The following is a 27,839-nucleotide window of genomic DNA, read 5'->3' on the forward strand; positions in this document are numbered from 1 at the left end:
CTAAATTTAGCCGCCTGGTTATCACTGAATGTGCGAAATGAAGCTTCACTGCAAGCGTTTGTAGCTGTGACAATGAAGAAACAGAAAGAGGACAAATACTCTGAGAGCTGGTGAATTTAGAAGCATTTCAGGAGATTTTACTTAAACCAAATGTTCCTGAGTGGGGACTTTAGTCGTTAGGAATTATTTTTAGAAGCATGTTTAGCTTTTGACACACAGCAAACATTTTAGTTTTTTTTGCACATTTTCACAAACGTTCAGAAAATAAACCAGACTCATATTCATTTCACTCAGTTCATCTATTTAATATATAAAATACGGTAAAACATACGCAAAAAGGGTAAGGTCTCAAGGGACTTGGATACTTTGGTACAACAAACACTTTTTTGTAAAAGCGGTATAGAATTTCAATAACATATCAGTGCATACTTTGTATATGAAAATATACACAAACTGTATATCATTCTCAAAAAAACAACAGAAAGAAATATTTTCTTTACAACAAAAACCCAAAGCCGACTAGCTCAACACAATATATTAGCTATAAATTTCATCTTTAGTATTTCATATGCTACATTATTCTGAGTCGTTTTTAAAACTCATTTGTGATGCATGTCCTTTATCATTACTGTACGTAACATAAGCTTTGCTGTTACTTGTATCCCATGCATTTACGTCTTTCAAATTTCATGAATTACTAATTTCAGCTGTTTCCCGTTTTTTTTTTTTTTTATAAATATATTCTATATCTTAATTAAAATTGCAGCATTTAACTGGTATTTCCTTCATTGCATTTGCTAATACCACAATAACTGATCGTGCAATTTTCAGCAAGTTGTTTAAAAAAAGGAAACCAGTATTATATGTTTATGATAAGGAAGATAAAATGAGAGGAAATAAAAACAGTTGACTATCCTACACAAAATAGCAATAAAATAAAAGCTCCATAATAATATCATCATAATAATAATAGACAATGGAACTGTCACCAGCACAAATTAATCCAAAAATAGTGAGATTCTAAAAAACATTGTACACGACGAGTAACAGGGGTGCAGGTTTTCATTTCTCATATAGATTGTCTTGTGACTACACTGCTGGATTGGACAGAGAACCTTTTTGTACATGAACTAACCTGCAGGAAGCAGGATGCTGAAGCCAATCGGTGTGGTGTCACATTTCAGTCAACCATCAGTGGCCACAAACACAAAGACTTTACAAGGAAATTAATTTTTTTTATATATATATTTATATACACACACATATATATATTTTATATATATGTGTGTGTGTATGGTTAAAAGAGCAGATTATTAACTCTTGGTGAAGGTAATCAATTGTATCTTTAAAGGGAACAGTTTGATATTTTTGGGAAACTCGCTTATTTGTTTGAGTCTTCTTCTGCTACACTTAAATAGCACTAGACTGAAGGCTCAGCGCCACCAACTGTTTGTGTCAATGTACGACCTAATTTTAGCATAGCGGTAGTAAATGGTAATTTGCATTAATAAACATTTTCTTTTGCCAGTTTTCTGGAAATTCATCTGCAATCTAAAACTACAAATTTGAAAGGAAACTTCTGACTAAAATAACTGCAGGCTGAACGATACGACATGAACACGGTATCAGAGTTGAGCTTCTGAAGAGCTGATGGGAGGCTTTTGGTTTAATTGTAACTTTAGGTATGAAAGAGAGTTTACCAAAATGTCAAACTATTCCTCTAAGCATGCAAATTTTCTCCAACATGAGCTTACTGTAACTGTTGGGTGAAAAGAGTGTAAGGCTACCCACCACACTGTCGAACAAGGGATGGGGAAAAACCTCCTGATCGCTGAAAACATCCAACAACACCGCAAATCCACAGTGCCGGTGTCAAACGCTGGTTTCACACTTTGCCGTGGACCGTGACCAATCGCACCAAGCGGCATCAAGTCACAAAAGCAGCCGTGTTCACTTCTTCCACTTCACCTACACTGACATAAAAGAATGGGGTTGTTTTAAGCAGATAATAATCAGTCATTAACTCCAGTCTGCACTTTGAGCATTGTCTCAAGGGGGCACAAAAAGAAAAAAAACAAACAAAGAAAAGGTCAAGCAATCAAGGAGAAACCTTCTATTTGTAGGCTAAAAACAACCTGTGTACACACACTCCTACACAAACTTGAAATGGTTCAGACAAAACAAGTTTGTACTGGAAATCATACAATTAAACAACAACCACAGCACTTGGTAGCCAATTTCTTGAAAGGATTTCAAAGTGGGAAAAAAGGCATATAATATGTGTCTGCTTAACATGGAAAACTTTTTTTCTTTTTTCTTTTTTTTTTTTAAACTACATAATTTTGTCAATCAAAATATGTATCAAAGAAGTGTGTTTTATCTCCTAACTACACTACAAGTGAGTAAGTGACAGTGTCCTAATCAGTTCATGTTACGGTGGTTGTGGACAATTGTACTTCGATCGTGGGTTTTAAAATATGTGTGGTGGGAGAATATGATGACACCACAACCAAGTCGGCCTCTGTGAGTGAGGGACAGAAAGTGCACACACCATCAACACTAGCATAAAATAGGTTTACTGAAACAAGTCCATCCCACCAGCACTACCTAGTGTGGCGTGACCCCTGCACCGTAGCTCGAAACATATCAAATTCACACTCATATATGCAAACAGATCCACTGAGAATCAACACATTGCTTGTTTTTAGGGATACCTAGCAAAGTCTATGCAAATATATTCATATGTACATACACGTCGTTGAAGCTGAAAAGCTATTTTACTTTGTCGCCAACTGAAGCGGTAGAAATATAGAAAATGTCTTTTTCCTTTCACTTTTTGAAACACGGCAAGGAACTAAGGATAGCTAGAGACAGCTAAAGAGGACATCAAAGCTTTTGTATAAGGAGTGATTTTTATACAAAGTCAGAATTCCTACTTCTGGACGACTAACAGACCTTCAAAACAGATTTTTTTTTTATTTAAAATACCAACAGATAAAGAACACTTGGATTGAAAGAACCAAATACTTCCCTACCCCAAAAAACAAAAATAAAAACAAAACAAAAAAATCCACCAGAGGCTCAACAAAACTCATACTAAGCGTTTAACTTGGATGGCATCTACTCCTGGTGAATAAGCTAAGTCGACTGGCTGGATTCCTGGTGCAGCCACTTCCATCCAAGTTCCAGAGGAGATGAGGTGAGATGGGATGGGAGGAGCACCCAGTCCGAGGAGAGAGTGATGGCGAATTCAAAGCCTGAAAAGCATCAACAGTTACTAGTTCTCGTTATTTCCGTGAGTGCGAGTGATAATTCGTCAGTGTCCCTGCACCGTGTGCGAGAGGCATTTGGCATTTTTTTTTTGTTGAGGAGAGGTTGATATTGGCACTCTGGCAGGGTCCTCGACTCCACAGCCACAGAGTGCCACCTGAGGGCTGTTAGGCAGAGGTTGGTAGATGTGGCAGCAGAAAGAACCATCCGTGGTGAAGTATCCTTACCTCGAAGGTCGTGTTTGAGTCTGTTTGCTCAGTGCCAGATAGATGCTCAGTCCTCAAACTTGTCCAGATTTAAGTTATATCCAAAAGTGCAGTTTGGAGGTGACTTGTGGTAGAATGGACAGCACACAATCCAAGCAACGTTGGATTTCAAAGAGCAGGAAGTGGTGAGTCATTTGTCAGAAGTCCCATGATGTCGACGAGTCACCAATCACATCGTGAACAACGTAGCAGAGCTCAATGTAAATGCGTGAAGGTTGCGCAGAAACCATGGGAACGATGAATGTTTTTATGATTCCGTCAGATTGCAAAAAGGTTCAACACCTCATTTCTACCAAAAGAAATTTCTATATGGGAGTCCATTCAAGCAAGAAGGCTTTAAAAATCTATCGTCCCTCTATATTTAAGGGCCTACCAGGGACAAAATACCCAGCTGAGCACTAAGCCATCCTCTGCTCGCTTAGAGCAAGGACCCCAACACAAAGGATTATTTGTTATGTTTTTGTGGCAAAGTCTCATAAGTCTGGGTGACACAGCTGAGTTGTATAATTATGGACAGAGGCAGAAGTGTGATGATAGTGTCACATGGCAGTGGGGTGAGGGCAGTGGAGGTTTAAGGATGAGTGTGGGTGTGCGTTGTGGTTCTGTAAGTGTCACCAAAACTTCGCTGTGGGTGCAGAAAGGTGTCGCAGGCGGCTCTATGTGACCCAGGTGTCCAGTCTCATGCGCTTGATGTTTCCTCCCTCTTGCTCTGGTTCGTTTGACGCCCTGAGGAGTTCGGTGGAAGGGCTGAAGTCAGTTGGCACGGCCCGGCTGGCAGGCCCGCCGCTTCCTGCAGTGCCGCCACCACCTCCACCTCCGCCACCAGTGTCATCGCGATCGCTGCCTTCAAAGGAGCTGGCATTGCTGCTTACGCTGTCTGCAGGCGAACGACCAGTCGGGGGCTCCAGGCACAGCAGGGAGCCGGGGTACTGCGGCGGCGCCGTCAGGATGGCTCCTCCTGAGGTCGAGGACGGCGTGGTAGAAGATGGAGGAGGGCAAGGAGTGCTGCGATCCCGACCAGGCGAGACTGGCTCCGATTTGATGTTCACACTGGAGTTTGTGTTGACGGTCAGCATGGTGCCTTGAGGTATATGGGTCACAGGCCTGAGAACCAGGTCAGAGGGGGCAGAGAGGAAGACAATGGAAGATAAGGGACAGAACAAAGAGGAAAGGCGAGAGAAAAACATACAAATGATTAACTACTTGACAAAGACACATGAGAAACTGAAAGGTCACTCGCGTCAAGACAAAAACCGACATTACAAGGCACAGCACCAACAGGGAAAAGCCACACTCAAGTATTCAATAGTCCATCAATTCTGAGCCTTCAAAGCACAGGTAACCCTCCCACTGCTCCCAAAAGATCAACAGAACAGCCCAGGAAGCATGAAATGATTGGTGTGACAGTGTGGTTCGCAGTGAGGCAGCTATGATGTGTGAAGAAACTAGAGATGGAAAACAGAAAATAATCTCGGGTTAGAGAACATGGTGGAAACCGGAACTACGTCTCTTTCCTGTTTGACTGCAGACAGCACCACACATGCTTGAAGGGGGAGCCAGCCAAAAGCACACAGACACACAGGAAAAAGGAAGTGTGATACAGTACCGGCCCAACCACTCATCTCTACCCAAGAGCAGGTTGGACGGAGAGCCAACACTGTGGGGAGAAAACAAAATGTTGGAGCCCAAACCAAAGGGAAGAGGTGGATTAGAAGGCATGTGTGGAGAAAAGTGTGAAACATTATTGCGAGCAAAGGTTCTTCAACAACAGCAATAATGTTAATAATGTCTTGGCATCAAAAAACGCAGACCCTAACCTGCCGAGATTTTATTCCAGCACATAAAAATCAAGACAAGACAATCTTGTTTTCTTTTCTATAAACAGTGCATGGAGCATTTAAACAAGAGGAAATATTTTAAGTCAGGACAACAAACGCTCTTTGCACTTTATCCTTACAACAGAGTATGTACAGTGACCTCCTAAGGACAAAAATGCACACAAGCGTAAATGCAAAATCATGAACATCAGACGTTGTTCTTTTTGTTTCAGGCTCAGTGAAATACTTCCATGCTTAAATTAAGTATTAATGTTATAAAGAGAAAATGCGCCCTAATGGCTACAAATACTAAAACACAAACAACAGAAATGTGCAACATTAGAAGGAACACAGAGGAGGAAAAAGACAGGAAAAACACTGAAGCTCATAGTTTTGATATCTGCTTTGTTTTTTTCATTTTGCGCTGCAATACTCAATAATAGTATGCATTTTGGCATCTGCTGTGTTTCATCATTTTGAGCACTGGGCTTTTACTCGTGCATGTGTTTGGTCCTGAGAGGCCACTGTACTGTGAGTCTATAAAGGCTACAACGTAAAACAGAGCAATTTAAGGAGACTTAAAATTATTTCTCAAATGCACACAGGTAAAGTAATTCAATAAAATATAGAAGGTATATTTAAAAAGATGGAGGACTACATTTTTAGACTGATTACTTTAGTAAACTGGTTTTGAGTTGTCACTACTATAATATTACTGTATGGCGTTTATCACATGCTGTCTTGCTTTTAAATAGTTATAAAAGAAAATACAAATGCAGTGGATACAAAGTCAGTATCCATAGATTACTAACTCTTATTTTTATGTAGTCTGTATTATCATTGATATATTAAGTCTGAATCCCTTATTTTGTTAAAGGTTCAGTTTATTTTTAAGGGCAATTACTTGCTATGAATTAAAATAAATGCACAGCCTTTGTGGCAACATATAATATAGGTGGTTTTCTTTTAGACAAAAGGCCTTAACATGCCCCCCCCACACCCCCACAGACAAGGTCATGACATTTCACAAACGCACACACTAGTAGTGGCTGTTCACCTCAGATTGGCAGCCAGACTGGACACCTGGCTAGACAGCTCGCTGCTCTGTTTGTCCACGCCCCACATGCTGTGGACAAGAGGAGAGAACACACTTCAAGGATCTGGTGTTCATGCTACCAAAAAGCCAACCTCGAACCCTGCAGCGTCCGGCTCACACGGCTCTGTCACACTACAACTGTAATCTAACACACAAGCATCTCTTTACTATCTTTATTAAACCTTGATTTAAAAGAAAAAAAAACTTATATAAAGGGAGAACATAGTGAAAAATATCTGCCAATGGCATTTCCACAAAATGCAGCTTTAATAAGACCTTCCTCAAATCACGTTCCTGTTATATGATACTTGTGAAGTGATTTACGTTCACGTCTGATTTCTGGGAAATACCCACAAACGTTATCCATACAGCAAATGAAATTAAAATCAAGTGAAATTATTCACCACTGGCACAATCTTTCACCTTTTCAAAAGAAAAGTCATCTTCAGATATCTCACCATAACTGAAGATGATTTTACAGCTAAGTAAGTATTGGACAAAACATTAAAGTCTAAACCCTCATGACGTTCATTGCATAAAGGATGTTTCATATTAATGTGTGGAGGTATACCTTACTAATACTGAGAATAACTGACAGATGTGATTTTGTTCACACGATATGTGCCAGATGTTTTCTCTGCTGTGTTTTTTTTGTGAGTAAATATACTATCAGCCTGATGGCAGAAGTGCACAAATTCAGACAAAGTCACTGTTTTACACTGTGTTTACAATAATTTTGTGTGGGGATGAAAAGAGGTGTATGCTGTGGCTTATTTCAAAATATATCAGTTAGTTTTGTATATTATACAATACTATAGTTTAACAGCAGGGAAAAAGAATAAAAACAGCCAAAAAGCCAAATTTTTTAAAAAACTGAATAGCTCAAAATGTGCCTATTTACAATCTTATATGATGTTATACTGGCCAGCTCAAGTTCATATGCTGTATGCATTCTGGTACCATCTTTTATAAGGCCCTCTCTAGCCCACATATGTAAGTAAATAATTACATAAGACTGATGTTATGAAGAGATGGTGGGATGCTGGTGAGAGAGCCCGTTCACTAAAAAGGAATGTGACTTGCTTGCATATAAGGTCATGGTATGGATATCATGCAAGCTGATTGAAAAGGTCAGTAGAAAAGTATTTCAGTGTTAAGAGGGTCATCACTAGACGGAGAGCTTTTACCAGAGATATGACAGCTGCTACCTCCACCACCACCGTCATCGTCGTCACTTACACTGATGGAGGAGCTTTTTGGAAGCCAGGTGTTAAAAAAGACGCAGCATTGAAGAAAAGACTTACACCAAGTTGCTGAGTGATGCAAGATTAAGTTGCTGTTGTTGTTGCTGCTGTTGTTGTTGTTGCTGCTGCTGCTGCTGCTGTTGTGGTTGCTGTGGCTGCTGGGAAACAGCCTGCTGCTGATGCCATGTGGACACACTGCTTGGCAACAAGCCGCCAGGTGACGCCAGAGCGTGTAAAGCAGTGATGTCTGCACTGGTCAGCTGGTACTCTGAGAGAGAGAGAGAGACAGAGAGAGGACAAAGGGTCACATTTTTAAATTTGTTCTGATTTGACTCTGTTTGATCTCTACACAGCCATCAGTTGCTATTTTTAGGTCATTTTTATTTTTGCTTCCGGAGCTCAGTTTACCTGTGTTGTACGCTGTGGGCATGGCGGAGAAGGGCAGCCCCTGTGCCAGGAGGCTCGGCGTGGCCACAGAGACCACCGGCGTGGTGAGAGTTTGAGCCACCTGAGCCCCTGCTGCCAGCCTCTGGGCGTTCTGCCATAAGAGAGGACGAGCATGTTAGTCAGAGCAGAAACAAGGAGCCAACTTTCACGTGTCCTCATAGCTAAAACAGCTCACTTCAATAAAGTCTGACATGCTGGGAATGACAACGTGTGTATGGTTGGATTCATAATGACGTACTGAGTCAAGTAAATCAAATGGATTTACTATCAGGAGGTTCTTGATGACATGCATCAAAAACAGTTTCCTTGTTTTAGGTGAGAGCCATAAAGTACTTAGATGTATTACATTAAAGGCAATTTATTAAAGAGTCAGATATGATTATCTGTTATGTATTTTATCAGGCATTTAATGTCTTTATTAGATAGAAACACAGTGGAGAGATGACAGGAAATTAGGAGGGAGAGAGAGAGAGAGAGAGAGAAAGAGAGAGAGAGAGAAGCAGTGAATGGGAGGAATCTGTAATAAAGCTTCTTGGCCACACACAAAAGAAGGGATATTGCGGTTAATGGTCAATGCTTTGACACTTATGCCATCAGAACAAGACTTCAAATTAAGTCATTTAAGCACAGTTCAACTTGCTGTGTCATGTTTATGAATCATTTTTAAATTCTACATCTTCCAGAGGAACTTTCTCATCACATACTGTATGTGGTTATATGAAACTGACAGTACAACTAATGGTTATCTTTAATGTCAGTTAATCTGTCACTTATTTTCTTGTTTAATCAATTAACTGCTTGCTCCAAGACTATCTACTTAACTGTACATGAATTAATATTTCATATACTGCTTTTTTTGAGATTCACAACAAAATAAATTTCACAGAGGAGTACAGTGAATTAGAACTGTCAAATCCTCCACGCAGGTTATGACGAACACTGAAAGTTATTTGCAACTGCAGTGACTGAGATCTCGCTTGACTCTGAACAGAATGTGTGTTTCACGTTTCTCCAGTGGATGTCACTAAAGGTCTTACAGTAGATGTTTGGGTGCACTCTATAACAGTTGGAGTATACTTGTAATGTTTCAATCATTCATCTTTGGAGAAGGCTAACAGGGTACAAACCCGGTGCTGACTCAGTGTTTGTACATCAAGTTGGTAATTGACAACAGTGAAAAACAGTGCTTCTCCAGCAGACATGCTGCTAGATGTGTGCTAACTGCGTGCTAACATGAGGTTTTATTATTATGTACTGCCACTGAAAGACACAAATCTCTGAAAAGCACAACACTCCAGAGTCTGGTTCAGCTGAATTACAACACAGATAAAAGCAAAATGAGAAAGAAAAGAAAATGAAGGGTCTGCATACAAAAAGCCAAAGATGCAGTAATTCTGGTCTGGGATTAATCTTCTGAATTGTGAAACCTTGAGAATGTGGCTCATCCTGAGAGGAAACATTCAGCAAGAGTTATGACTGTAACACTGAATACACAAAGAGAGGGAGAGAGAGAGAGAGAGAGAGAGAGAGAGAGAGAGACAGACCGGAGAGAAGGGCCAGATTCAATTAACTGTCTTTGTGAAGAAGTGAGGAGGGGCAGCAGGGTGAGAGTGATGAAAATGAATCACTACCCTCTGGAAAATTAGATTCTTGCCCATCGACTTTGAGTGGAATTATAAAGGGGGGCTGACAATCAGCACCAATAGCAGTCATCATCCCTCTTGCTGAGTAAAGACAAAGAGGGAGATTTTACAGGATAACAAGCATTCTGTATGTAATCATTTATTTTCCATTTTACAATTTTGTATTTTCATTCTAATTAATATTTTGGCATCATTTGTAGGGGTGCGACTAATGATTATTCTCATTATTGTCAATACCGACACTTGATTGTTTTGTAAAATGTCAGAAAATAATAACAAAAACGTCATAATATCCAAGTGCCAAGATGACTAATTTAAATTTCTTGTTCTCTTCAATCCACATACTCGTGCATTCACTTCAACATGTATGATTTGGTCTGAAAATAAAAGGTAGTTTAAGATCAGTAGGAACACAATCCTGAACTACTACAATATTTAAGTCAAATTTTTGCTGCAAATGCACTGGAGCGAAGTACAAAGACGTAACAGGAGGAAAACATTTGAGTGAAATGCCTTTAATGTAATGCCAGTTAGTTTTTATAAACAATCTAATTGACAGTTTTGGTGGAAGGTGAAAATGAGAGTCAGTGCGAGTGTCAGCGAACAGGGAACATGCTCTGCGGCGCTTCGCACCACAATGCCATGTGAAAAGACACCCATGCTCTGAGTGGTATCATATGATGAGGTAAATGGTCCTGGTTCAAAACTGACGGGATCACTGAAGGACAACTCGGCTAAAACACTGTGCACTGATTAATGTGGAGGTTTTTCTGGATTATTACTCGGGAGATCACGACCCTAACACTACAAAAATACTGGAACAACATAACCATGAGCCCTGAAACACATGCAATCAGGTGGGAACCACAAGCTGAACCCCAAGAAATGTCAATGGGCGAAACCAAAACAATGAGAAACTCTAGAACAGTATTGTAACCATGCTAATAAAGTGCGGACAGTCGATAGCCATCGACTCATGCGAGTGAGTGACATGGGGGACAATCACCTCGTTTACCAATTCCAGCTCATCCTCTGTCTGCAAAGGGTGGTAACAGAGAGAGTTACAACTCTGATTCATATTAGTAACTAAACGTAAAGAGAGTAATACAAATCTATGTGACTAATACAACTAATTTAATAACTAAATTAATTACTTACTGTAATGCATCAGACTACTTCTTTAATATTAGTGGTTTGATCAGCAAAGTTACTTCGAAAAGAAATCAATGTAGGATAATTGTTGCAATAAACGTGTGGGACCTGAAGTCACAGAAAGAGCCATCACTCCAATTGTGAGGGGCTGGCACAAATTAAATAGTTGACAAAATAATCTAACAACAGGGTGCATTTAGTAGCTGTTTTGTAGTTCTTGACCATATCACAAGATTTTTCTCAACTGTTTTTCTACCGTTTTGAGACTCAAAAATAAGTAACCAGTCTTAAATTTTAAGTCATAATGGGCAAAAAGTCCCTAAAACCTGCAAAAACTGGTTTTGGGGTTTTAATTAAAAGACATGAAAGTTGTTTTGTTTGTTTTTTTTTATCTTGTGCACAGATAAAGATAAAAAATATCACCTTGCATCTGGAGTTTGTGGTCACCAAGCGATTGTAAGCCCAATATTTGTTCTCCTTTAAGCTTTGTTTTGGTCTCCACTAGCTTGTGAGGTAAATATGTGGCTTTTTAGTGATTACATGCTTCACTATGTTCTCCTGCTAGTTGCACATGTGTTTGTTTCACAAAGTAAGGCGCAAGGTGCAAAGGGGTTATATTTAGTCCCTTAATTATTTGCAGATGTGTTTTGGGTCTAACAAGAATTAAACCAATCAGAGCGTCATCTCCTGTTCCCTTTAAATGCTTGTCCATGGAGCACTGCTGTTTAAACAGCAGCACTCGTCTTCACTGAGGGACAGAAATGTGGTCCTAGACCAGCAGTCCCGCCATTGTCTTCCAGTCTGTCCCATTAACAACTCCATCCATCTGACTGTGTATGCAATGCGATCTTTCTAAATGTGAAAAAACATTGCAGGTGTGACATGCTCAGACATTCGGACATTTGTACATCTGCAATCCCACAACACGTGGACAACTGTTGAGGAAGATTGTGTGATATGATCAAAAGCACCAGAACAGCTATTTAAGTGACCACGTGTTGACACCGTTTTGTCAACTATTGTTTCCAAGGTCAAGAATGAATTTTTACTCTCAAAGTAAATAATGACCTGCTGGTGGTTAGCATCCACCACCAAACATGGCTATAAGCTAATGTTGGTGCATGTTTAGTTAAAAAGGTCATGAGGAATCTCATCAGTATGTCAGTGGGAATGGGCTGATTCATCCAAGACATTACTAACTTTGCCAGAGTAAATAATGAGATGTTGAAAAGAGAGAAGAGAGCTCAAATCTCTGCTTCCAGGTATTTACTAAAATCACAATAATGATGGGAAGAACAAGAACAGTCGCCAACAGACTGTTTATACTCGAACTAATTTTTGGATTGCATCTGATACATCAATATAAATTCCCACTGTTTTTGTATTGTTTTCCATCTCATTTCCCTTCCCTTATCCTTGCATGTTTTGCACCCTCTATATCCTGTTTGCTGCTGTAACATTCTAATTTCCCAGTTATGGGAGTAATACAGGATTATCTTATCTTATTTATTGGCATGCTTTTCGGAGATGAAATAAAAATAACTTCTCTCCCCTCGAGCCCCTTAACAAATCCTCTCAGTTTCAGGTGCCTTGGTGTTGCTGTTCGTAAGATTCCTACTTTTTAACCTCCCAAATACCTAAGGATTTTAACAGAGGTATAAAATCCCACTTTTTCATCGCACAGGGTGTTAAAAAGGACCCAGACAAGTGAAGTTTGGCTTGGTTAAGCTCACCATCTGCATGAGGCTCTTTCCACCCTGTGAGGTGATGACTCGGAGGTCTGGCTTGCGGCTGTTGACCATCTGGGGGCTGGGAGGTGGGGGTGGAGACTTAGCCATAACTACTTTCCCCAGACTGTTGCCATTTGAAACGGTGAGGAGGCCTGGGGAGGCCCTGGCACTGGTGTATCCATTAGCTGCGGGGCGACAGAGGTGCAAATGGACAGAATTCAATAGGAAAATCAAACAGGTGAGTGCAGACAGCGGGGTGCTGACATCTTCTGTGTGGACTCAAGGTTCTGTTAAAATAATCCGCAGATAATAATCAGTCTGTTTTTCTGTTCTGAGATGATGAAATTAAAAGACGTGTCAAAGCAGACAGATTAAAGCTGTCTGTAAAGCAAATGCCAAGTCATCCAGGGTTGAAAAATTGAATCTAGTAAAAGCTAAAAAGATGTTTTCAGAATCTTTTTGCATTGGTGACAAAGTTATTCCTTTTACTAAATCTTGTCATTCAAGCAATGACTTCTTTGTCTTCATTTCCTCAAATAATAAATCAGATTTTGGAGCCATAAGACATCTAAAAGGTGGTTTGCTTCTGTTCTAAATATCAGATGATAATTAAGGAAAAAAAATTCCATGCAAACATTTTAGAGGACGAATAGATGCTACATAATGTGTCATAATGTTAAAAGGTGATTTATACAGCAGACTACATTTCCAAGGGGAGGTACAGGGATTCCCATGCAAGTCTGTTGATGCTACTGGTGGCATCCCCTGATCCCTCCAAGGCACAATCGCAGATGGTGCAGAGGAGGAGAGGAGAAGAGGAACCTTGGAAAGGATTAAATATTCTAATACAGATCAGATACCAGCACAGCACTGGGCAATAGAAGAGAAAGCAATAAGTTAACAATAACACAGAATCCTGATCTGAACAAATATAGTAGTACTCACGGACTGGACTTGGGCATCCTCCATTTGAATTATTCAGGTCGCCTCCAAGAAGAGCGCCTGTTGAAAAGGATAAAAAAATGGATAGAAAGGGTGTAAATTAAGAACAAAAATGACATTAAAAGAAGAACATGGAAGCAATGACGTACTGGAAACTGTACTGGCACTCAATGTGCTGCAACTCTGAAAAGAATAATTTACAAAACAATCAAATCTCCAGAAGAGTTACTAATGGACGGTAGTTTGTCAGTGGCTGTTTCCAAGGTCAACAGTGGGCTTTCAGTCTGGACAAATTCTAAATATTTGATCACAAATTGTCAACAGAAACTCATAACAATGTGTATAGACTGTATATGTGGTTATGTGCAAATGAGGGTGCCTTTTATCTCGTGTGGACTTTAGAAGCCACACTTATTGGCTCCAATTGCAAACATCTTTCCAAGTTGCAGGCTGAGTGCAGCAAGCGTCGCACACTGCAAATTAGTCCGGTGCAGAGGAATGTGCACAACTCCCTGAAGAACTAAGCAGCTTTTCACATGCAGTGATAAGAAACTGCATACAATATCCACTGCAGGTTTGTGAAAGAAACCCAACTGATGACAACGGACGGATTTGAAAGAAGAGCAAATACGCCTGTGTCTTCGTGTCACAGGTATCTCTTACATCAACAGCCTGGTCTGTGATTTTCAGTCTATCGACGACTCTCGCCACGCTCAGCACAGCATCACTTGCTCACCTGCACTTGCTGGTCGCTGTGGCAACCCAGGAGACACCGTATTTCTCTGAAGAGCCGGTTGCTGTGGCGACAGGAGGTGGGCATCCGTGAGAGACGATGATGTCACATCGGAGGTAGTTACCAGTGCGTTGCCAGGGTTACTGAATTGCAGTGTGCTTTGATTGGACGACTGGACTGTGACTGGCATGGAGAACGTCTGGGGCGGAGCTGTCGACTGCTGCAAAGTGCGACAAGAGAATTTCACTTTTAGTCTTCATCGTAAAACAACTAGCCTACTCGCCTCTCCATCTCAGCTCTAAACTTTCCCGGTGTCCTGGTCTTTAAGGCGTTTGCCTGAAACATCCCCAGTTTGATTTTGGCTCACCATGTTTGCTGCCTGAATCTTAACTATTGACCCACCTAATGAAAGGAAAAATGCCAAAGATTGTCCTAAAGATCTTCTTAAAAGTTTCATTTGAGTGCATGTTTTTTCTCCTTTTTATATTTAGACCTGGATATATTGATAAGTAAGTGACAAAACCAGACAAACTGTAAGATCCATGACTGTAATGGCATAAGCAGAATCAGCCACTGAAAAACACAAACATGTAGCATAGACAATGCTGTTTGTCTGCACAATGGCATATGTAGCCTAACCAAAAAAAATATCAGTTGTCTATTTTTCTACTTTTTTGATAGCAATCATATCTTTGACTTAGTCAGTATTGATTTCTGGGGGCATTTAGTCATAACTTGTTGCTCTTGAAGGCAGCACTACTAGTAACAATGCAGATTTTTGAGGCTGACACAAATATCAATATGTGAAAGTAAAAAAAAAATACCCGAATCATTCTGTCAACAAACAGCAAGGGAGACTTATCTAATATATCCCTTTCAGAGTGCAGACTCGAGGAAGAGAAAGTAGAGATAAAAACAAGCGAGAGTGAGTGTGAGTGTTCCTTGCTGATAGCAAGGAACACTGTTTAGATCATTGAGTGATATCATCTCTGTCGCCACTTAGGTGTTTTGGTTTACATTGTGTCTATGTTCTGATGTAAATTAAGTGAAACCAAAGTAAAGCCGACATCTTTTCTTAGTGTTGGCAGTCAAGGCATTCACTGCATCTTGTGGCTTTTAGCAGCTGGTGGCTTAGTGGTAATTAAACCCTCAAATATTTGGTTGACTGGACAGCAAAATATTTTACCACTAATACATGCACCATGACAATGTGTTTTTTTTAAAACACTGTAGAGATTAAGGAGAGAGAGAGCAAAAATTGACTAAATGAAGCATGCTGTAGAAAGGAAGAAATAAGTGACATATTTGAATCTTGATAGACTTAACATAGGAGCTCACACAGGTTCTTCCCAAAGTTAACACAAAGCGCAGCAATGATTTAATGCCATTGGGGCACTTTGATTTAAGCAACCGATGTAGGTGAATATCATCAGCATACAGTTGCGGAAATGAAGCCAAAGCAATAGCAGGCATGAAATTTTCCAGACTGAAAATGAAAGTTGTACACAAAGTCCAACAAACTCTGTAGAAAAGTAACTGTTGTTGTTGCTAAAACAAAACCCTGATGTGACAAAGAATATTAAGTTGGCTTTAAAATATTATGCAGTCTCCTTAACCGATTAAGACTATGGCCAAATAAGACAGTGGTGAAAAAACTGTTTGTGTTTCTGCTATCTCCTATGACGATCTAAAGTCTCTGGTGTTCTGCAAAGGACACAATGAAAAAAAAAAAGTGTGAAGCAACTGGTTAGAGGAACTTCACAGCAGTAGCTGCTTCCTGTAGGCATTCAAGCCAAATACAGAATAATAAACATGTTTTAAAACCAGTCTGCAGTCAAGAGAGAAGCAAAACAAACAAGTACAATATATTTTGTAATACTTGTACAGTACTTATTTAAGTGCACGTCACATGACTTACACCATAGCGTTTGAAGATGACGTCCAGGTCCTCTGTGGTCTTACGGTACTTGTCATCATTTAGGGGACTTTGGTCAATGGAGTCTTCACCATCCGGCTCTGGACTGTCACAACCGTTGAAGCCTTTCTTTCTCAAAGTCTATGACAGTAAAAACAGGAAGGATATGACAGGCTTGTGTCCACCAAAGCTGATACGAGTCCTACCCAATACTAACTGTTGATTAAATATGAGTGACACACTGAAACAACAGATGTAGCCTTCTCATTTTGGCTTCAACCAAATACTGAAATTCCTGGATCAAAGATATGGTCTTGATGGTCTTAAAATATTGATATGATATCAAGTAAAATTGAACTGGAAAAATAAAAATTCTGACCATGTTTTCTCTTTGGTTACACTGAAATCAAAGCAACTGTCAATCTTAGCTAACCTGCACTCACATAAATGCTGCTGATGGATTTACCTCAATAATATCTGCATTGGTCCGGCTCTCGTGAGGCTCGTTGTACTCTGTGTATTTGAGCAGGACCTTGTCCATGTCGGTGCTGGCATACTGGAACAGCTTGTTCGCATGGTTGAAGATGATCAGCGCGATCTCGCAGTCACACAACACACTCAGTTCGTAGGCTTTCTTCATCAAGCCAAACTTTCGCTTTGTGAATGTCACCTGAGACAAGACAGGAGAGAAGGTTTGGGAGGGAGAGAAAGGGAAGAAGGTGCGGGGAAAAAAACAAAAACATATGAGAGTTGTTGTGGACTTTAATAATTTAAGGAAGACAATTTGGACTGAAGTTTTGCCACATACCCTTTATTAAAAACATTGCTGAAAGTCAGAAATTCAGATGTACAACATTTTTTCTGTGCAGAACTTTCTCTGATCACGCTCTCCAGTCTCTCAAGCTCCTTCCTCAGGGTTAACATGCTGCTATCGAGATTAATACTGCAGGGAAGGAATCCTACATATTTTTCCTTTGTCCGTCTTCCATGATTCACACACAAAGATTTCTAGACTTGCAAATCAAAACGAAATTTAATCTGTCAGGTGCCAAATAGTGAAGCCAATATATGCAGTCCCATCACTGGCCAACACATTGGGTAACATAGCCAACAGATAACAAACTGACAGCACTGGTTTATGCTTTTGCAGATGGGGGAACAAATTAAGTGAATACCACCAAGGTGATGACTTGCTTTACTAATTACTGTGATGTAGGCTGCTGTTGTTGGTCGGCCAGACACAAATAACTGATCTGTTACAAACAAAGATGCAGTTTCTTTTATTTATTCATCCAATTTTCCCCATTGTTTTTTATTTGAACAGCCTTCCCCTGTATTTTAAAGCCAAACTAACATTAAAAAGCAAAGTCAAACTGACATTAAAAAGAAGGCTAATAGATTTTCATTGGTTGATAATAGATTAATGGATATTCATAGACTTTAGCTAATACCGAATTACAAGGACTGTCCACTTCCTTGACTTCCAACTGCTTCTGCTGTTACTAGATCATACCAGACAGAAACCTGCTGTACATACAGCATACATGCTTTGATACATAAAAGATGTACAAAACTTAATAATGACTGGGAACAGGTTTATTTTCTCTGCCAAAGTAGGGGTCAAGTGCACAGATGACAGAGGTGGCCAACTCTTCTGCTTTTGCAGTTTTTCAATGGCTTCCCATTGACCAAGTGGCTAAACTGATTTTAATATATGTATTTTTGTCTTGAACACAGACAGACATTTTGTTTTACAAATATGTCAAACCACTGAGATATTTTGAGTGATTTAATTTAGTTTCAGTGACACTAGTATCGGATAAATTATGCTGCATAAAAATTCATAAATATCTGAACTGGATATCCAACTGCTGATTTAAACTGGAGCATGTTCAGTATTTATTGTACAAACAGTTTCGGCATGTGTCTGTAGATTTTGTGGTCAGAGCTGTGAGATGGATTTGAAATTACAACACACTGTTGTAAAACAGTGATAACAGGAAAAAAAGAAAAAATATAAACCAAAAACAAATTAACATTTTTGTTCAACCACTCATCTGACCCAACAGAGAGCACGAGAAACATTTTGGTCAGGGAGAGCCGAGAGTCTCTCAGAAAGAGTTGCAGAGATCATAACAGTGATCAGAATCTATCTATGAGGAACTACAATTAATGTAACATTTTTACAAATCTGGGTTACTAAAAGGCACGTGTCTTTGGATACCAAAAAATAACATGTGAAGGGCTGAGAGCGTGAGGCAAATTGTGATGTGATGAATCCACAACTGGGATATAAAACACTTTGTTTGACAAAACCAACACCATCCCTACTGTGAAGTGTGGTGGCAGCCTCATGCAGTGAGAAAATGACAAATTCAGGCTGAAAAAAAGGCACATTCTTCAGGACAGCCTGCTTTGGAGAACTGGACTCTTTTCACCACAGCAAATGTGTATATCTGAATAGGACAATGACACAACCGCAACACAATGCCAAAACCACAACAGAGCAGCTTCAGAATGAGGAAAACAGTCCAGAGCAGAACAAAGTCATGACCTGACTCTCATACAAAACCTGTGAATGACTTCCAAGCTGTCTAAAATCTGCCTGGTGCCTCAGGCTGGTAGTGACGGATAAACAACAACAAAAACACGGAACTGAGTACCAAATTATGCCAATTGTTTTCAACAATGTACAAAAACAGAAAAATGTGTAATTTAATCAGCGTAACATTGTGTTTCAATTGGTCGCCTGTTGCTGTAACTTGCAGCAGTCAGGAGGAGGAAGGAGGTCCACGAACACGGCTAAAAGTGACATGAAGAACACATTTACACCGCGTTTAGAAGAATAAAAGAACAATTCAGAATAGAAATTTATTCAGAATAAAAATCTGATAATTAAAATAATTAAATCCATGCACACTGTGTCAATTATTTTAACTGTAAATCAGCTTAGCATGAAAATTTTATCTCTGATACTAATCCTGATACTAATCTGAAACTAATTTATAGGTTAAAAGCACACTAATTCATTTAAATCAACTTTTAAGAAATCATGGACAAAAACTGCTAAAAGTAATCATGAAAAGTTTAAATTGAACATCCACAATAACACAACAAGACCATCTCTATCTGCTGATGAAGCTTGCGTGGGAAGCTGAAAATGGCCCTTGTGAGATTGTTTAATCAGCTAAACCATAAATGTTTATTACTACTGATTAAACACATTTGGTATTTTGAATGATCTTAGCAAAGAATAACATGTCTAAGAATTACTCATTTCTTCTTCATTTAAATTGTGTTCATTTTGTTGCGTTTTCATAATATTACCCTAAAGCAAGATGGCAAAATGTTAAATGTGAAAGAAATTGCGGTCAGTGCTGGGGGGAGACAAATAACATAAATGTGGCTTCATGTGTTTATAGTCCATATTTTTGGGGAAAGCGCAAAGAAATATAAAATAAAAATCAGCCTAAATCCTTTAAAGAGAATCAATCATGACAGTCAGGATGAAAGAGTTCAGCACTTCCACATAAGGCACAGAAGCCACATCACTGACAACAGAACCAGAAGCTACAGAACTGAGGCTTTTATTTTGAAATCAAACCATTGTGGAAGATGGAAGAGTCACTTTAAATCTGTAATGGAATATTTTAGATGCACCACATGTATTTGTGATAATTAAAAGGAAATGTTTTCAATTAAGAGCTCTTCATAATTAGAACAATTCAGCCTTCAGACATGATGTAGTGCAGTAGTTGCCACAATGAGACTTCAGGTTTATAAATCTGACCGTGGGATTGGGTTACTTTACAAATGCAGAGTTTCAGAACCAAAAAACTTTTGCTGATACTTTTTTGTTCATTAAAGTTCTTAAATGTTAAACGTTACCTAAACACAAACAGCCATACAAGACCTTTATCAAAAAAGAAAGAAAATTTATTGAATTTAAATCAGATGCTAAAAGAGTAAATGAAAAGTCTTTTGAGTGGTACTTAAAGTTTTCTATATTCTGTGCTACAGACATTTTTAGCTGACATTAAGAAAGCACTGAGGGTCAGTTCCCTGACCTATGCAAGCTGGTCAACCAATAATGGTCAGAATAATTAATTATCAAAAACTTATTGGCATTATTGTTACCTCATCCATAATAACCAGCCACCAAAAACTAAATTAAGACTCACCTGCTTGTTTCTTTCATCGGTGATCCGTTGGATCTGAATCTTTTTTCTACCCATGATGCTTTGCAGTTATGGAGACAAAAGTTGTAGTCAGTCAAGTGGAGAAGTGCCTCTCAGAAGGTGAGAGAGGAAGTGCAGCCAACTGCCTCTTGATACAGGCCAAAAACACTCAGACACAGTCATGCATCCGAGAATACAAGTGCACACACATTTCTCTGCCCAGATGTGGCAACGTCGTCGACTCTTTTTACTGACAGGCAGCGAGAGTGAAGACTGGATGCAGCAGATGTGAAGATGTGGTGAGTTTGGGGTGTAGACGTCCTCAGTTCATTACTTGTTCAACAGGGACACGAATGACCAACTTCCTCACAGCTTCTGTGGCGAGGAGGGCGTCGCTCCTCTCCTGTGTGAGACAGAAACACAAAGATTACTCAAACATTAATCATGTATATATGTCTTCATACGAACATCAAAACAAAAACAGACGTGAATGAAAAGGGGGGAAAAAATCGATAGGGGGTAAAGCATTCAAAAATCCAGAAATGATCATAATCTTGTCATGTGAAAAATGAAACTGACAATGACAGTGTGATCTATGCTGTTCAGTAAAATTAACTAATCAACTAATCAACATAGCAATGACTTCTGACTGGACACTTAATAAATGATGATTTGATTTTGGGCTTTAAGATTTGAATGAGACTTTCTCATTTTGTTTTAGTACACTTCATTAAGTTGTCATTCACAGGAAGAGATGTTATTCTCATGGATCTACAGCATTACAGTCAAAAGTTGTGAAATCAATGACGGGTCTAACAATGTTTCTCATGACATATATTAGACTTTATGACATAATGGAATGTAAAACTTGGCGCACATACTAGTTGTAGTGTACTAGTTGTACTAGTATGTATGTGACACTTTACCTGTCAGTGATGAAGCAGGGAATGATTTATGTCTACAAAGCACACTACAGGTACAGAAGTCATTCACTTTGGGTAAGTGATGCTTAACTTGAATAACTGATTTATTATAGTAATAAATAATTAAATGCTAAAACTGACACTTGAACTTGTGAGTCATCAGAATGTACAAGAAAACAGTCAGCGCAGTTTTTCCACATCCATGATTCTTCAGCCCCTTTAGGGTCATTCAACACCAAAGCTGTCAATAAAATTTTTCTTTGAAGGAAAATCAGAGCAGCTTGACATAAAAAACGATGTCAGTAAACATGACCCAGTAAAGGCAGATTAAGGCCTTCAATATAAAGCATAACTGATTCAGTGGCGGAATTGCAAGTCAATACTGCTTTACAAGACTTTCAAATCTGCATGGATTTTGGCCCTGAATTATATTCACCAAAAAGTATTTTATATCTACAGATTTGTCTACAGAGACAATTTTTTTTTAGAAACAAACTAGGTCATGTGATCACAGCACAGGTTAAGTGCTCAAAAGTCTAAAGGTTGTATTGCATAAGAGCTAGCATATTAACGACTTTACACCTATCTTTCAAGGTAGCACTGAAGGTTTGCCAGTCATCTTGTGCCATGTGCGTAGGCTGAATCACTGTTTGGTGTTCTTTATATTGGCAATGAACTGAAACTCTCCAAAAAATGAAGGTCCAGATGTCATGTGAAGAAATAAAAATAATGAATAAATGATGACCAAGAAAGCCTTGAGACCTCTGCTACTCCTGCATGAGCTGCAGATAAGAGTATTCAAGAGTATTTTTAATGTAACATTGGTGGCATGGATAAATATTTGGAAATGAATAAAGCAGCAGTAACTACAGCTAATTAAATGCGTTGTCAGCAACATATAATGATGCCAGTGCCACAGTTTTCACAGCTGCAGTAAAGGCAAAGTCAGGGTGTATCTAGAATTAATTTAATCTTCATAATAAATTCAAATTAACCAACAGTGATACATACACCTGCCCTTCCTAAAATGAGTGCTTTAAACACATCCACAACTGTGATTTAAGTTTACAGTAGGGCTGCACAGTTAATTATATAATAATCACAATTCTAGCTTCAATAATTAATTAAAACTCAGTCAGGTGTGATGCTGATGCTTTGCATTTAGGGTGGCTGCTCTGGCGCATTAAATCAAGGGCTTCCTGAAGCTGAGAGGAATAGTTGATTTATGACCAAACTATTAGTTGCCAGAAATTGGAAATTGGCAGAAAATGCCAAACACTACATAGTTTGAGCTTCTCAAATTAGTGCTTTTCTTTATGATATGTGACAGAAAACCAGAGATCTTTGGCAAAAATAAAACTGACTGACTAATTTTACTGACAGAGTGATGAGTTCTTACAGCATATAACTGTCAGATTAATGGATGATGAATATAACATTTAGTTGCAACCGTATTCACATATGTCTAATTGTCTGATCAATCTTAACCAATGGTTGGGAATATTTTATTCCATTTCATGGCATTATGGGCATTATTGTTACCGATTTGTTTCAGTTTTGTGTTTATTATCTTTCAAAGGAGAAGAATGTAAACTGGTTTGATGGGGAAAATCACACCTCAGGAAGTGAAAATGAAGACAGTGACTGCAAATGGAGCCCAGTGACTGCAAATGGAAGGTAAATTTTTGCACTGTTCTGACTGCTGTAGTGAAAAATAGAAACAAAACACTAGGAAACTGCAGCTCAAAGAGTAACTGACAACAAACACGTTTTTAAACATCAGCCCACATTTTTGACTTCTACTACACCAAAAAATTACACATCTAACTGACACTTTCTAAGTACAACACTGTCCCTAAAACCCATTCTCCTTCCTACTCATAAGCTCAGCCCTGTGGCAATGATGTTAAGATTTCCTTCCAGCCTTGACCCTCCATGTCCACGCTTTCATGGGGATTGCTGTTAGGCCAGATGGAAAAAATAAAAATGAGCCAGTGGAGTGCACATGGGGCCTCCACAAACCACATTTCAACACTTGACAGAGTGTCCAGCTTGAGAATTAATCAGAAGCTGTAATAAAACCCAGCATATTAGATTCAGCTCTAAAAATCTCAGTGTCATTTATCAGTGCCTTGTCAACAGCGTATGCAATTTCAGTCATCTCTATTTAATCCAATACTCGTGACTTTTCTGCCTGCTTGCTAACTAGTTTTCACTGCGGTTGTGCCAATTGGATATGCCAGATCAGTATCAGCATCAATACTGAATTTACTGGATGTCAGCCGTGAGGTGACTGATCGAGTTTCTTTGCCAGTGTCATGAAAATTCAGTGTTTTCACCATCACCGTTCATTCAATCACAGCAGGCCACCAACACAAAGTTTTTAGCACCACACCAATCCCTGGCCTCATGTTACCTTACATCAATGTTACAATGACTTCTATTGAAAGAAGTACACAGAAAAAGAGTGCAATGGTATCTGATCATTACTCTGAATTATGTACACTGAGTAGACGTATTGTAGGCAGAACTGGGAGAGAAAATTTGGATCAGTGCATCTGATTTTGTCACAGTAAGAGCTGTAACAATTAGTTGACAGTCATCAAAATGACCTGCAACTATTTTGATAATCAAATCATCTTTTCATTCATTTGGATTTTCTGCTTCTGTTTGTCATATATATATAAGTAAACTGAATACATTCAGGATTTTGAAAAATAAACAAGACATCTGAAGTGGCATTTTTTCACTATTTTTGACATGACAGGGACAAACGGTTACAGAAAAAATGACAAATGTCCATCACAATGTCCCAGAGCCCAATGTGTCACTTTCAGAGGTCTTGATTTGTCCGTCCAACAGTCAAAAACCCAAACATATTCAATTTACAGAGAAAATCTGTCAGGCAGTTTTGTTAGATAACTGATTTAAATGATTCCTCAAAACAGTTGCAGATAAATCTTCTGCCAGTCAATCTATTGTTTCGTCATTATATTATAGCTCTGATTAGTTCAAATTAGCTTCTCCACAATTTTTCATTTACAACCTAGTACACGTAGAAGTACCTTCTCCATACAAGAATGTTCAGCTGAGAATCACAACTGGGGAAAGGCCTACATATACTTGGCCAGTTTATAGGATAACATTAGCAAAATAATCCAAACATTTCATTTATATTTGAATTACCAAATGTTTATACAACAGTTCCTTTCAGAATGATGTTCATTATCCAACATTATATACATACTAGCAATTAGTTTGGATGGCCTACAAAGCTAACACAATGCTGCAAAGAATTAATCATGTATGATGTGGTTTGTACTGTGCCTAGATGGAGGTTTTCATATATCATATCTATATTCACAGCAGTGTTGGACATCATCATAGATCATTCATTAACTGCAAGGCACCAACTCTAAATTACCACAACAAGACATGTAGAAATACCCCACAGCTAGAGGGGAAAATGATTAAAAACTGCTCTTCCCTCCTGCCTCTATAAACTTTACCACTGTCAAGCTACAATATTATCTTTGATTAGCTGTGAATTGACCAGAATGGGGCTACACTGCAAGGCTTCTGTCTAGCCTGCCTTTCCCTGACTGCCCTCTGCATGGCTGCCCCCTCATTACTGTAATTGACACGTTCATCCCTCCTCTTCCCCCTTAAGGCGCTGATGGCTCAATTAGGAGCTGGCCGAAGGACTGATTGGACGCCAAAGATAATGAGGTCGCTGCTTGGCTAAAACTGAGCCCTGCATCCAGCCAAGCGAAGCTCCCTCGGTGATATACAAGAAGCCGGAGAAGAAAAAAAAGACACTTTACAAATCAATCTAAAGGCATATCGGAAAAGTCTAGATAAAGAAGAGTATAATGGTGGGAAATGAATGACTTTCAGCTGGACCAGATTTGCATTATTACCTTCAAGGAAAGCACTTGGACACTACAGTTAAAAGCGAGGCACGCACATTATCTGAATCATCCAAGTAATGGTTATACAACCCTTGAATATTCTTCTGATGAAGGAGAGCACAATCAAGCTCAGGGTAGGCATCTGTCTGTTTTGGAGTAGTGTAATTAGTGGCTGTGACCTTTAGCGGATTATGCACTAGCCAATGAAATGTGCCAAAGCCCTGAGATAAATGGCCGGAGCCTCAAACATGACTTGCAGTAGGGTTTTGCCCATCCACAGGTCTCAGAATGGGGTTTGGGACGATCTTAATAGTTCAATCTCACTTCCCTAAAGATGGACAGGATTGATATTGCACTCATTTAGCCTTGTGGTTTGGCATCAACCTCACATCTGACAATAAAAAAGAAACATGTGAGGATGAAAGATTTATTTATATCACCTACAAGACCTATATGATATTAAAGCTGCTACTAACTACTGCATTCATTATTCCTTTCTGTTAAAGTTTATGTCTTTTTCAATCATTTTCAAATCTCATCTGTTCTGGTCTTACCTCACTTCCTTGGATTAATTGTACAGTAAAATATATTTTTTAAATAAAATATGTGTATTGCTATACTGTACCTGTGCAAGTACATATCAGATATCATTAATTTTTGATTACTCGTCTATAGACTTCATTTGACCCGAGAGTCAAAGGTTCGATTCCCATACCCTAAATGATGCTAATAATTCAAGACTTGAATCACTGTTCATCTTGGTGTGCAATCCCAGCTTTGTAAGCTTAAAGCCCTGCAAATTATACAACAATGCTGTTAGTTTAAGCATTTTAACAAAATACTTCTATTGAACACAGCAAGTCTTTTGGCCAGCCAATATGTTCATTTTGCTGTAAGGCAAGCAGAGAAACACTTAGGAATTTTTGCAATTCAGAAAATATGAGGTGAAATATTGTGACGTGGACGACTTAGCTTTAACTTTGAAAAATAAGAATTCATAACAGTACCAAATTAAAACACACATACTACAAACAAGCTGCTGGAAATGTGTCAGCCACTGCTTCCAATCACTTGGACTGTGCTGGCTACAGATGTTGGATATGAATCCATCTGCAAGGATGGCACACGGTGATGTATCACTCTGTCAAACTGGCCTACTTCTAGCCCAACAGCTTTGGTATCTACCCTGGAATGGCACAGAAAATCATGGCTGCTGATTTCCAGCACACAGGACAGCCACTGAATACATACAGCTCCGTGATAAAACATAACCAGTCTCCCTAATTTGACCGACTGTCTGACTGGGATTGCTCTTAAAGTATATGCATGTAAGGTACAGTAAATAAGGCCATCTAAATGACCTTTGCCTGACAACTGCAACAACACTTGGCATCTGGCGTTAGCGTGAATATCAGTCTACCTTTTGTTCAAAATCTAAGCTCCTGCAATACCAGAATCTCAAAAAGTCACTAAACAGACATAAACCAGTGCAGGAAAACATCATTTTTCTTGGGGCTCTTGGAAAAAAAATGCACCCAGATGAACAGCTTTGAACAAAAGGTTTCTTGTATGTGTAGTTAAGTCTTTTTTCTCTTTTATGTCATTAAATTATTCACCATGATAGCTCTGATATGATGTCCGCATGAGGTTAAAATTAGCTTTTTAAACAAAGTGGGAGCAGGACTCATAGCTGTATCCTTCAGACATGACAGATGGAGTCTGGAGACTGAGTAGGCCCACTGACGGCAGACAGGTACCCAACAGGATCTAATTTGACAGGTTGGACGCTAGGACTGCTGTCAAGATCGTGTGTGCTAATTCTGCCAAGCCAGTTAGCCTCCTTTAACGCACCAAAACCGGGGTTAATTTGTAGAGCAAAGGACGAGCTACTCTAAACAGGCCATTTCACAATTTTCAAGTTACGAGTCGACCGACAGCCATTACCTCCTTACACTCTCCAAATAACTCGGCTATGCGAGCTGAAGCACACACGCACTACTTTAAATCACATTACGGACATTTTATATTCAAACGAGGCTTGTTCAACTACATAGTATAAATCATTATAGTGTTGGTTATTACTTTGCTAAATTTAAATAATAAAGCAAGCAGGTCTGCTCCTGTGCGAGGAAAAAAGACGCAGGAAGGAAATGTATCACTCCACTTACCCTGAAATATTGCTGATAAAAACCGAAAATAAGCCTGCCGCCACCGGCTACAGACGTAACCCGTCTTATTTAAGAAGCATTGGTGAATTACGCTGAAGCAACGTCTCTATTTACATGAATCCGCGGCATTTTATTCCATTTAATGTTGAAGTAACTATACTGTCCACCCAAGCGACACAGCGTACTCAGTGTACGATCAACGTCATGGACATTAACCCGTGATTGACTCGTTGAAAATCCAATAAGCGGTTGACGTGGGAGTCTTTCGTCCAATTAGAAAGCAGTATCGCCGAAGTGGGCTGGCCTCCGAGAGAGGACATGACGGAGGTGACGGCCATGTTCTGCAATAGTGTTTGTATCCCTCCGCTTCAGTATTTACCTTTTGCATGATTTTGCATGTGGGG

General features: G+C 39.2%; 1 protein-coding gene across 5 annotated transcripts; it reads right to left on the bottom strand.

Annotated features, from left to right (window-relative positions):
- Window positions 1-280: 280 nt before the first annotated feature.
- LOC124075151 (myocyte-specific enhancer factor 2D homolog) lies at window positions 281-27,651 on the bottom strand. Of its 5 annotated transcripts, none has more exons than XM_046418581.1 (12): window positions 27,436-27,651; window positions 20,437-20,836; window positions 16,722-16,925; window positions 16,259-16,396; window positions 14,344-14,557; window positions 13,611-13,667; window positions 12,669-12,850; window positions 8,102-8,231; window positions 7,754-7,961; window positions 6,411-6,479; window positions 5,143-5,193; window positions 281-4,640 (listed from the first exon to the last, which is right to left on the bottom strand). In XM_046418581.1, exons 2-12 carry the CDS (start codon window positions 20,488-20,490, stop codon window positions 4,193-4,195), a joined length of 1,755 nt encoding a protein of 584 aa, XP_046274537.1. In that variant the 5' UTR covers window positions 20,491-20,836; window positions 27,436-27,651; the 3' UTR covers window positions 281-4,192. The 5 variants fall into 5 exon arrangements, with proteins under 5 accessions (XP_046274537.1, XP_046274534.1, XP_046274538.1 ...); XM_046418578.1 differs by having other exon boundaries at window positions 14,344-14,560; window positions 27,436-27,650; XM_046418582.1 differs by lacking the exon at window positions 5,143-5,193 and having other exon boundaries at window positions 14,344-14,560; window positions 27,436-27,649.
- Window positions 27,652-27,839: the final 188 nt, after the last annotated feature.

The sequence above is a fragment of the Scatophagus argus genome, chromosome 17 (assembly GCF_020382885.2).
Source record: "Scatophagus argus isolate fScaArg1 chromosome 17, fScaArg1.pri, whole genome shotgun sequence".
NCBI classification, from domain to species: domain Eukaryota; kingdom Metazoa; phylum Chordata; class Actinopteri; family Scatophagidae; genus Scatophagus; species Scatophagus argus.